This window comes from Microcaecilia unicolor, chromosome 1 (assembly GCF_901765095.1).
Source record: "Microcaecilia unicolor chromosome 1, aMicUni1.1, whole genome shotgun sequence".
NCBI classification, from domain to species: domain Eukaryota; kingdom Metazoa; phylum Chordata; class Amphibia; order Gymnophiona; family Siphonopidae; genus Microcaecilia; species Microcaecilia unicolor.
This window is the reverse complement of record NC_044031.1, coordinates 639,558,828-639,571,377: the sequence shown is the minus strand read 5'-3', so window position 1 is coordinate 639,571,377 and position 12,550 is coordinate 639,558,828. Positions and strand designations below refer to the sequence as shown.

General features: G+C 41.2%; 1 protein-coding gene across 1 annotated transcript in view; it reads left to right on the top strand.

Moving 5' to 3' along the window:
- Nucleotides 1–12,550, top strand: part of LOC115482132 (glycine-rich cell wall structural protein-like) — a gene marked incomplete in the record, with an annotated part of 302,370 nt that overhangs the window by 267,287 nt on the left and 22,533 nt on the right. Inside the window, 2 exon segments of the mRNA XM_030221707.1 lie at nucleotides 10,252–10,284; nucleotides 10,674–10,706. Coding sequence (XP_030077567.1) covers nucleotides 10,252–10,284; nucleotides 10,674–10,706 — 66 coding nt within the window.

The following is a 12,550-nucleotide window of genomic DNA, read 5'->3' as shown; positions in this document are numbered from 1 at the left end:
TACCTGGGAAGGTCAGGATATATAACTGTTCACAGAGCCTCAGCAAACAGATCTGTCTCTCTTCCCTCCTGAGCTGAAACTGAAGCGACAGCCAGCATCTGCTGGGTAATTTCAAACTCCAGGCCAATCAGAGCCCAGAACAGTCAAGTTTCAAATAAAAACTGGTTATATCACTACAGGCACTTCCTAACCATCCAAAAGAAAGAGAAGTCAGTCCTCTGCAACAGGGGATGAAACGACTTCCCTATGGGGAAAGGCTGAAGCATCTAGGGATCTTCAGCTTGGAGAAACGATGGCTCAGGGGAGATATGATAGAGGTCTATAAGATAATGAGTGGAGTGGAATGGGTAGACGTGAATCCTTTGTTTACTCTTTCCAAAAATACTAGGACTGGGGGGCATGCAATGAAGCTACAAAGTAGTAAATTTAATACGAATCAGAGAAAAAGTTTCTTCACTCAACGTGTAATTAAAATCTGGAATTCATTGCCAGAAATGTGGTAAAGGCGGTTAGCTTATTGGGGTTTAAGAAAGGTCTGCACAGCTTCCTAAAGGAAAAGTCCATAGACCATTATTAAATTGATTTGGGAAAAATCCACTGGTTATTTCTGAGATAAGCAGCATAAAATGTATTGAACTTTTTCGGGATCTTGTCAGGCAGTGGCGTAGCTAGGGTAGTTGACACCCGGGGCCGGTCATTTTTTAACACCCCCCCCCCCCCCCCCCGAAATCCAGTACTAGGCATACCGAGAATACAAAACACTCAGGACCTATAGAGCAATTCTACCATACCATAAGCAGTCATTTCTACGAGTCACACAAGGAAAAGGAAAGCATCTTAAACACTACAGTGAGCACTAGAACATCAATTCACCTATTGTAAAATGAAAACTGACAGATTAGTACAGATCGTCGATCCTGCACAGTCAATGCCAACCGAAAGCCATGTCTTTTTCACAAATAGATACACCCTAATCCACTATAGAATAAGTAATCATAAACTTTCTATTTAGACAAAAATTAAACTGAACCCCCAATGCCAGACTCTGCATACAATGCAATACCACAGAAACAGAAACTGTCCCCTAATACTGTGCAAAATATAAAGACAGCAGATGTAAATTTGAAAAGAACTAACAAGTACCAATCACCACTTTACAAATTAACAAATAGAAATAAAACAAATATAGAAAGTAAAATAATACCATTTTATTGGACTAATACATTTAGCTTCCAGAGGCCAAAATCTCCTTCCTCAGTTCAGTACAGTATAGTACTGTTACAGTGTCCTATCCTGACCTGAGGAAGGGGGTTTGTTCTCCGAAAGTAAAATGTATTAAAATTAGTCCAATAAAAAGATTACCTTATTTACATGTTCTATTATAAACATTTATTAACACAGCTACAATACTACTTTATTCTAAAGCAAAAAAATAAAAATATATATTTACAGTTCGTTGTCTCTGGTTTCTGCTTTCCTCATCTTTTCACTGTCTTCCTTCTATCCAGCATCTGTCTTCGCTCTCTCTCTCTCTCTGCCATCCAGTGTCTGCCCTCTCTCTCTCTGCCCCTTCCATCCACTGTCTGCCCTCTCTCCCTTCCATCCACTTCTGCCCCTTCCATGTACCATCTGCCCCAGTCTGCCATCTCTCTCCCCCTTCCATCAACATCTGCCCTCTATCTCTGCCCCTTCCATCCACCATTTGCCCCAGTCTGCCCTCTTTCTCTTTCTCTTTCTCTCTCCCCTTCCACCCATCATCTGCCCTTTCTCTCTGCCCCTTCAATCCGTCTGCCCTCCCTCTCCCTTCCGTCCAGGGTCTGCCCTCCCTCACGTGCCACCCTTCCATCCTGGATCTGTTCCCTCTCTCGCTGCCCCCTCTTTTCAGCCCCCAGTTCCAGTCCCCTTCATCCACCACATGCTTTGCATCCCCCCCTTTCAGCCCCAGACCCATTCTCCCACCTGCCCCAGGCATGGACCCATTTTCCCTCCTGCCCCCATGTCAGACCCCAGTTCCAGTTTCAGACCCCTTCTCCCATCTGAGCACTCCCCTCCCCCCTCTGAGCAGCCATCTGAGCTCCCCCACCCTCCCTAATCCCCTTTAAGCACCCCTCTGAGCTCCCCCACCCCTCCCCAATCCCCTTCTCCCCTCTCTGAGCTCCCCACCCTCCCTAATCCCCTTTAAGCACCCCTCTGAGCTCCCCACCCTTCCCCAATCCCCTTCTCCCCTCTCTGAGCTCTCCCACCCTCCCTAATCCCCTTTAAGCACCCCTCTGAGCTCCCCCACCCTTCCCCAATCCCCTTCTCCCCTCTCTGAGCTCCCCCACCCTCCCTAATCCCCTTTAAGCACCCCTCTGAGGTCCCCCAACCCTCCCCAATCCCCTTCTCCCCTCCTTGATGCTCTCCCACCCTCCCTAATCCCCTTTAAAGCACCCCTCTGAGCGCCCCCACCCTTCCCCAATCCCCTTCTCCCCTCCTTGATGCTCTCCCACCCTCCCTAATCCCCTTTAAGCACCCCTCTGAGCGCCCCCACCCTTCCCCAATCCCCTTCTCCCCTCCTTGATGCTCTCCCACCCTCCCTAATCCCCTTTAAAGCACCCCTCTGAGCGCCCCCACCCCTCCCCAATCCCCTTCTCCCCTCTGAGTCCCCCCCCCCCGAGATCCGTTCTCCTGCTGCTCCTACCCTAGTGTCCTGCCTTTAACATTTTTTTTTTCGAAGCGCCGGAGAGTGGCAGGCAGCGCGCCTCGGGTCTGACCTGCTAGTAAAGAAGATCTCACTGACTTCATCGCCTTTCCCACATTGAGTCCCGCCCCCCTCTGAGGCAACTTCCTATTACCGCAAGGGCGGGTGGGACTCAGTGTGGGAAGGGCGACGACGTCAGCGAGATCTTTTTTACTAGCGCAGGGCAGACGCGAGGCGCGCTGCCTGCCACTCTCTGGCGCTTCGAAAAAAAAATGTTAAAGGCGGAGCAGCGGGAGTGGAGCACCCCCCCATCCGATGACACCCGGGGCGGACCGTCCCCACCGCCCCGCCCTTGCTACGCCACTGTTGTCAGGTATTTGTGACCTGGATTGGCCACTGTTGGAAACAGGATGCTGTGTTTGATGGACTTTTGGTCTGTCCCAGTATGGCAATACTTATGTACTTATGTACATAAACATCTGCTGGCCAAACAGGAAAAATACACTCATACATATTTAAGACAGGAAAATATCCAATACATTTTACAGACTTAAAACACACTTCTTCTTCAGAGTGCTTTTATGTTTCACAGATATATTCTGATATATGTCATCATTTGCTCATTTCTGAATTTCTGATCTGAAGAAGGGTTACCTTCAAAAGCTCATCAAAAAATGTATTATTAGTCTAATAAAAATGGTATCATCTTATTTTCTTTCCTTTGTTTTATTTCTATTTATTACCTTTTTATTATTGGGAAAGTCTGAACTTAGTTAATTTATTTCCTGCACTCAGTTCCAGTTGAATGTAAGAGGTTTGTGGAACTGAATACATTCCTCACAGTGATTGGTTTGAGGTATAGTTCACAACTATAATCATCCCTGTGCTGTGAAATTTGAACTGAGCAATTTGGATCCACTGTTTCCTTCCACACTCTCTAGTGCTTTAAAATCGCTGCAGTTTTGCTGACTGAACTCACAGCAGTTTCCTGTCACTCCTGCTTCCATAGCGGGAGCGGTTGCAGATGTCAGCAGGAGGTGGCCATAGTAACCAGCCCACCTCTTAGCGTCCCTTAGTGTGTCCCTTCATGCGGCGCTTTGTCAGCGTTTGGAGGTTCTCATCATTGCTATTTCTATATATTTTCACCCTTTAAATCTGTTATCATTATTCTAGCTGAATAATAAAATCACAACTGCCTCTTTTTTATTTTGTTTTCATTATGCTTATCAAATTTTAAACAGAAAATAGCTAAAATCAGACAATTTAACAGTACCCCTTCATCTATAGACTATTTTCTCTATTTACATGATCCTTTACAACCTCATTCTCAAGCAGATAGAATCTGGTCTGTTTTTCATCCAATCACTACTGATCAGGTCAATCACACGTTATGCAAATATGCAAATTCAAATTGTCTGCTTGATACGTGCCCTACTTATCTCCTCGTCAGCTCCTGATTTATTCTTACATCATTTTTTTTTATTTGTACCCCGCACTTTCCCACTCATGGCAGGCTCAATGCGGCTTACATGGGGCAATGGAGGGTTAAGTGACTTGCCCAGAGTCACAAGGAGCTGCCTGTGCATAGGCGGTCGGTGGCCCAACTGTTTGGGGAGGCTAAATGGGGCGGGGTTAGGGGTGGGGCCAGGGGTGGAGCTTATAGTCTGATAACACGCAGAAAAAATAAATAAATAAAAATAAAAGTCACAATTAATACCTTTTATTAAATTTAGATATTAGATATGTATCATATGTCAAAGAATAAAGTGGTTGCTCACAGCATATTCTAACCACAATCGCTCAACTGCAAAACACTATGCACAACTTTGTCCAAAAACACACTCAGAACCTTACTGTACCATAAATATTACACTGGGCAGACCTAATACACTAATATACCACCCATACAGAAAATGCAGACCGTCAACAATATGAAACAAGGGATCATATCATGACAATTCTCATGTAGAGCCACAAAACACCGTAATTCATGTTTAATGTGGGATAAAATGCCATAAATAAGTAAATAAATATAAACTTTTAATGTTGAGCACCTGATTCTCAAAGTGGACATATTCCAAACACTATAATGAAAATAAAATGATATTTTCTACCTTTATTGTCTGGTGACTTTTTCTGATCATGCTGGCCCAGTATCCGTTCTGCTGCTATCTGTCCTCAGTGCAGGTCAGGAAGTCATCCTCCTTAAATATCTCCCTGGCAACCCAGGACACCTCCAGCCAACCCCCCCTGCTTTCCCAGCAGTAAGGTAAACAAACCATAAACCAATTTCTACAACTGCTAGAGGGCTTTCACTGCAGCTCCTGCTGTGAGGATGGAGGTAAATCAACAATCCCCTCAGAGCAGCTGGACTCCACAGCTGATCCATTCTGCTGCAGCAGGGGGGAGGTTTAGCCTCTCCAAGCCTCTTATACCGGGTGCCTATGTGCCTGTGTCTGAAGTGGGAATCGAACTCATTTCCTCAAGACCAAAGTCCACCACCCTAACCACTAGGCCACTCCTCCACTTGAATCTTACTTTGATGTTGTCTCAAGGTTTCCTCTGACAATGGGAATATTATTTCAACTCCTATACCTCCAAAATACCCAAACTAGCCTAAGTTTAGTTTCTAACTATAGACCAGTAGCCTCAATTCCTCTTCTTGTTAAAGTAATGGAAGGACTTGTCACACACGAACTGATGGAGTATCTCCAGCTTCACATCATTTTGCATAGTTCACAATCTGGTTGTAGGCCCTCTTTCAATACAGAAACTGTGCTTACCACCCTCTTAGCTAACTTTAGGAGAGAATAAAGTTTTGACAACAAAATAATGATACTTCAATTTGATCTATCCAGTGCTTTTGATACTGTTGATCATAATATTCTTTTAAATATTCTTCACTATTACGGAATCTGTGGAGTTGTCCTGAAATGGATTTCTGGCTTCTTAAGTTCTAGGTCATATAAAGTCAAACAATCAGGTGTACTTTCTTTTACTTGGTCTCCTGGTTGTGGGGTTCCTCAGAGTTCCCCTCTTTCCCTCATCTTGTTTAATATTATGATGATTCCTCTTGGTTATCTTTTAGAAAAACATGGTCTTTCAGCACGCATATATGCTGATGATGTCACCATTTATATGCACAAAAGAAAGTGGAAAAGAAACCAACTTCAAGAGATCAGTCCAAACTCAGGGCAAAATTCTCCAATACGCAATTTTATTTGGACCCTACAAGGTCCGTGTTTTGGCTTTTAAAAAAGCCTTCATCAGGGGTCGATCAGTGAGTGCACAGTTGTATACTGATAAAACTAAGTTTCTAATTATAACTAACCCTCACCATCCTATGAATCTTAGTAACTTTACTATTATGAAAAAAACCTATTACCTTGAGTCATCAATGAAAATCTTGGTAGTCACAATAGATCATTTCCTCACCCTTGAAAACCAAGTCTGTAAGTTGACCGCAAGTGCCTTTCACTCACTTTGGAAGCTAAAGAGATTGAGGCCATTTTACTCTAAATCTGCCTTTCGTACTTTGGTTCAATCCCTTGTCCTCACCAAATTCGACTATTGCAATTCCATCTATGCTTCTCAAAAAATTACAAACGGCTCAAAATACTGCTGCTCATCTTATATGTAGATCTCCTCGCTTTGCCAAAGCCACTCCTCTTTTATATGACCTACATTGGTTACGAATAAGAGATAGAATATCTTTCAAATTATGTGTTTTCATTCTCCATAATCTGTTTGGTCAAGCCCCATCATATATGAATCATATATAGCAGGCAGCTGGGCAACATTTGGTCCATTTGCCATCCTCAGAGCTTCCTGAGGGAGGGGAGAGTTATCAGAAGCTGGTTTCATCAATCCTGACAGCCAGTAATCCTGACAATTACCCCCTCATAATGCTGTTTCATCATCTAGGGAATATCTTGTCTTACATTTCCCTATCTGTAAGAATGTGATATATAAAACAATTCACTCCCCTAATTTCTCCTGTCAAGGCACAAACATTTAGAATTCTCTTCCTAAATCAATCAAGTTTACAGATGATTACCTAACTTTTAGAAGTCTTCCAAAAACACATTTCTTCAGTCTGGACTTTCTGAATACAAAGAACTGTATTTGAATTTTACCCACACTCATTTCTTAATCTCGTTTCCCACCTAGTCCTACCTAATTATGCTCTCACCTATCCACCCTTATTTGTCCTTGAGATTGTTAGCTCTGTCGAGCAGGGACTGTCTGTTCATGTTCAAGTGTACAGCGCTGCGTACATCTAGTAGCACTATAGAAATGATAAGTAGTAGTAGTAATAGTTTAAATCCCTGGTTACTTACTGCAAATGAATTTGCTTCTTGAACTTATTGTAATTTGTGTTATATTTTGTACATTATTATGTTTTATTCACTTTATTTATTTGTAAGCCACATTGAACTTGAGTCTATTTCAGACTAATGTGGGGTATAAATGTCATGAATAAATAAATAAATAAATAAAATCATCAGGTAAAGTAGAGCTTGCTCAATCCTGGAGAGGACGTGTAACATTATGCTCTTATGTTTCTGTTTTCCTCTGTCTTCTGTTAACTCTCTTTCCAGGGTCTCTTTGTTCATTTGGCATTTCTTCTATGTCCATGTTCCCATCTGTCATTCTTCTATGTCAATATCTGCCATGTCCAGAATTTTCTGTGTCCCTGCCCCTATCCTCCCACCAAGTTGAGCGTCCCCACTTCTCTACGTCCACAATCTTGCCCTGTGCAACATCACCTTTCTGTGTCCCTATCCCCATCATATGTCTATCATCATCCCTTTGTATCCCTATCCCCCCCCATGTCCAACATAGTCCCTCCATTTCTATCCCCTCCCCCAATGTCTCTGGCAGTGCCTCTCTCTATCCCTATCCCTCCCCGTGTCCAGCATCTCTCCCTCTTTCTTCCCTCCCCTTCTGCCCCCTCCTTAGGATCCATCACTCCCTTTCCCTCCCCTTCCTCCTGCCCTTCTCCCTGGGAATTCAGCAAATGTTCCTCTCTCTCTTCTGCCCCCCCCCCCCACCAATATCTCTCCCTCTTTTCAACACCCTAGAAAGGCCCTGGCATCCTTTCCTCCCCCATTCTCACCCCTATCCCATTGTTCCAATATTTCTCCCTCTTCCCTCACAGATTCTGGCATCATTAACTCTCTCCACTTGCCCCCCTCATGCTACGGCACTCTTTCCTTTCCTTTACCAACCCTCCCCTCACGATAATGTAGATCTCTCTCTTCCCTTGCACTTCCCCTTCCTGTTTGGTATCTTATGCTTGATCACTCACTCCCACCCCCAGCCCAACCTCAGTCCTTTAAAATTTGTACCCTAGATTGCCTACATCAGCCAGCCCATGAAACTTTCCATCTGCAGGTACCATCCCTCCAGAAGTAGAATTAGAGGAGGTAAGACCAGCAGAGGGAAGGTCTCGTGGCAGCCCATTTTCAGCATAGCTGCTACTGCCTCTTTTGTCAATCTATGGTAAGAAGTTTACAGGACAGGGGGAGGAGAAGGAGAGTCAATTAGCAAGCGAGAGATGCTGAACCAGGAAGGAGAGGCACAAGGGAAGGGAGAGCGCTGCCTTACCTCGAGGGCGAGAAGCAAGTTGCCAATGCTGGAGGGAAGGTCACTTTTGCATGTGAGCTGAAGGGGGCTAAATGAATATGTCATCTGAAGGGGGCCAAATGCATGTGTCACATGCTTGATGCATGTGACTTGGCATGTGTGAGAGTGCTTTCTCCCGATATCCTTAAAGCATGGACTTTACTGCTAAATTAGATGTGCTATATATAGGTAAGGGATGGCCCCACTCTATTCCCGTAGACTATATAAGTAAACCAGTCATATAGGCAGTTTTTCCACACAGGCTGTTCACCCCACCGTACCCCTGTGCTTCAGTTCCCCATCAACAAATGAGTCACTGGCCACCTATCTCTCAGTCTGAAATGGAATATCATTTTCCTCCAATTCTGCAAATGGTGCTCAAAATTGCGAATGTGCTCAATTTCTGCACACATTTTCATAGAGTAATGAGCCAATTAGCACCAATAAATTGGCACTAATTAGAAAAAATTTGAATTTACATGGGGCTATTCTATAAAGATGTGCACATAAAGTTTTCAGCATGGATCAGGGGCGTTCACTACAGATGTGTGCATCATTATGGAATACAGAAGATCTGCGCCTCATTTAGGAGTAAGGGTTTACTCCAGGTTTGAGGTGCACACAAACACGTGCTGAGTTTATGCGTAATTTATTGTTTCAGCAAGCATCTGAATATTGATTTAAGGACAGCAACGAATGCTGGCACGTCAGTTCACAAAAACAGATCAGTAATCTGGTTGAATTGATTTGAAATCCAGAGACAAAAGAAAACCAAAACGTTTCCACAAGACAGTCAAGCAAACCAAACCAAAAGTGGAAGATGACAAATGTCAAGACGATCAGATGTTGTAAAAAAAAGTTCCTTTAATGGATAAAGAACATGTAGATACAAGTCCCAGACAAAGAAACTCAATACAGTCTGTATTTTGAATGGACAGCCTTCATCAGGAGAATCTGTCGAGACTCCACAAAACAGAATTTAATCCAACCAAGAATATCAAACATTGCATGAATTAAACTGTATGTATGAGTGCATATGATCAACATAAACCCCCCAGATTCCATAGTGTGCTTAGATTTAGGCACTGAAATCGGCACAGATTCTATAATACTGCATGTAACTTAATTGGCTTAAGAAGCTAATGAGCACTGATATCAGCACTTAACAAGAGATAATGAGCACTAATTGGCACTGATTAGAATTTAGGTGCACAATTCGCTGTGTGCTGAACATCTAAAGCCTGCAGGCAAAAGGGGGCGTGGTTATAGGCGGGGAAATGGGCATTTTGTGGGTGTTCTCAAATTTAAGCACCTAGTTATAGAATATGGCCTAGTGCACCTAAATCTACATGCCAGGATTTACGCCAAGTTTTACTTTGGTGTAAATGGATGTGCACAGATTTAGGCGCTGAAATATTAACTAAGCATGTTCTATAATTGGCACCAAAATGTCCAATCTGGAATAGAATAAACCTGCATTTACATGAGCCTGCTGCATACCAGCCATTATAGGATTGTGTGGTATATAAATATTTTTAAATTAAATAAATAAAATCCTCAAGCCCAAAATTGGGTGGGAATCCTGTCATTAAGTGCTATTCTATAAATTGTGCCCAAATCAGATTGCCGTTTATAGAACAGTGCTCAGCATTCATTTTTTTCAGAGCCCAAATTTCGGTGCCCTTTATAGAATTTAGTCCTTTTTGTGTAACCACATCCTATCATTATATTGTAAAATAGATCACAGTAGCTACTCCCTCTCCTGGGGAACTCAAAAAGAAGGGTTATTAAGTAAACAAAGGAACCCCAAAGTGAAATGAAGTCTGGATATCATGGATCTCGGTTCTAACACTGCTGTTGCCTCAATAAAGTGATTGTTCTATTCTGTGACCTTCCCATGAGAAACAGTTTTCTAAATTCTCTCCTTTGATTCTTTTCTTTAGGGTGGTGTTCCTCCCCCTGTGAATAAAGCTGTTGTAAGTTCAACCTTCTTTTTTCTCAATTTCTTTTTATCATCTACTGCTAAATTTAAAATTGTGTTACTGTCTCAGAAAATTGTCCTTGAGGTTACCACATTTGATCATCAGATCTGAGTCTGATTTGGGATTATATTTTGTGTTTAACCATATTATGTTATTAAATTGTACAAGAGCTCACACTGGAACTCTTGTTGCAGATCAATCAAAATGTAAATGTTTTAAATAAAAAAAAACTAAATATGATATAAAGATAAAACCAATTCCAAGAGTGAAATGACGTCTCAGGATGCCATGAATCTGTTGCCTCTATACAGTTATTGTGCTATTCTATGACCTTCCCATGAGAAGCTGTTTTCTAACATCTCTGCTCTGATTCTTCCCTTTAGGGTGGTGTTACTCCCCCTGTGAAAACTACTGTTGTAAGTCCAAATTTTTCTTTCTGATAGTTCTTCTTATCAATCGTTGTACGTTCATGTTAAAGTAGAGGCTGACAAATGGACAAACCAGCTTGGGAGATGATATGAAAAAGCGTTTATTGAGCCAATTTACATAAGGGACCCGACACAGTCCGTGTTTCGGCGCCAGAAGCGCCTGCCTCAGGGGTCACAAATAAAATTCTACAAAAAACACACAAAAGTAAAAAATAAAATAAATTATGTGAATACACACAATGCATCTGAACAACTAAAAGGGACTGGTTTTGATGTTGGTTACTTTATCAAAATTGGTATTTATGTCTATCTATATTTTTTATCTCCTTATGACACCGGTTAGTTCCTCTTTTTAACTATTTATCATAATTATCTGATAATAATTATCATATTTCTCTAGAGGTATATAGATGTGTCCAATAAGGAAAGTTAGGCAAAATCCAATAGGGCACACTTTTATTTGTATTATTATTTTTATGTCTATTTTTAAGAGATCATATTCTATATACATCCAAGTATAGGTGTATTTATTTCTTATATGTTGTATATGTATTGGAGTTTTGATGACGTTAATGCGGATGTACATAAAGTATCATTACTTTTTTTTAATTATACAAAAAAATTTGAAAAATATTTTTAAAGAATTTTCTAATTTGCCGTTCAAACAAATATTCAATACTAGAAAACATGCAATTTATTTTGTTTTTTACAATAGATTTTTCTCTATGTTTTATTGCGTCATTTTTTATTTTTATTTTTAATTTTATTCGTATAATTTATTATGATCACCCATATTGATATTCCTAAATATTTTAAATATTGTTTAGCATAATTTTTATTGACTTTTAAAGTTTGTCTCCATGTTTTGGATATTATTATATACTTAGCAATTTTTACTTTTAAAATAATACTCAGTGTGTTTTATTTTTATTACATTTGTACCCTGCACTTTCCCACTCATGGCAGGCTCAATGCAGCAGGCAATGGAGGGTTAAGTGGTTTGCCCAGAGTCACAAGGAGCTGCCTGGGCAGGGAATTGAACTCAGTTCCTCAGAACCAAAATCCACCACCCTAACCACTAGGCCACTCCTCCACCCTATGGTTCTACCCTCTATCGTCGATACTAGTTTCCTACTAGGTGGCTGGCCATCTTATTCCATTGGTTGACAATACTTGTTTCACCTCTGGTCTGATGCCGTTTTACTTCTTCCTGGCCTATGTAGAAATTCTACATAATAAATGAGATGTTCATACATATGTATTTCAATCTGGTTTAAATAACTGACACTTTTCCGGTGTTTTTTTCCTGTCACGAGTTGATGTTTACCTAATGGTGCGCTGTTTTTGGATTATCTCCGGTAAGTTTAACTGAAATATATTGGGTGTATTTGTTTTTTGTTGGTTTGCACATACCTCTCTAGTTTCCTACACACTTGATGCCTCCTTGAGCGCTTTTCCGAAGGTGTGTTATTTATTTATAGAACCTAAGGTGTTATTCACAATTTCATAAATAAGAAATTCACAAAAACATTTTTTCAAAGGGGTTTCTCTACTTTGTTGATTTCATTTTTCATCATTGTGTGTATACCTTTGATAGGAGCGGAGCTTATTATGTTTTTTGGTACTCTGCTCTCACTTAGGATATTGTCATGGCGACGTGAGCATTTGCTGCGGTGAGTTAATTATAAATATTAATCACAAATATCATGATGGCAACGTTAGCATTTGCTACGAGCAGACATAACTCAAAGGGTGGTTTAACATTACTATATACCAATAAGCCTTTCATAGTATACATTATGATATACATTCATTAATTTCTTATTTATTTA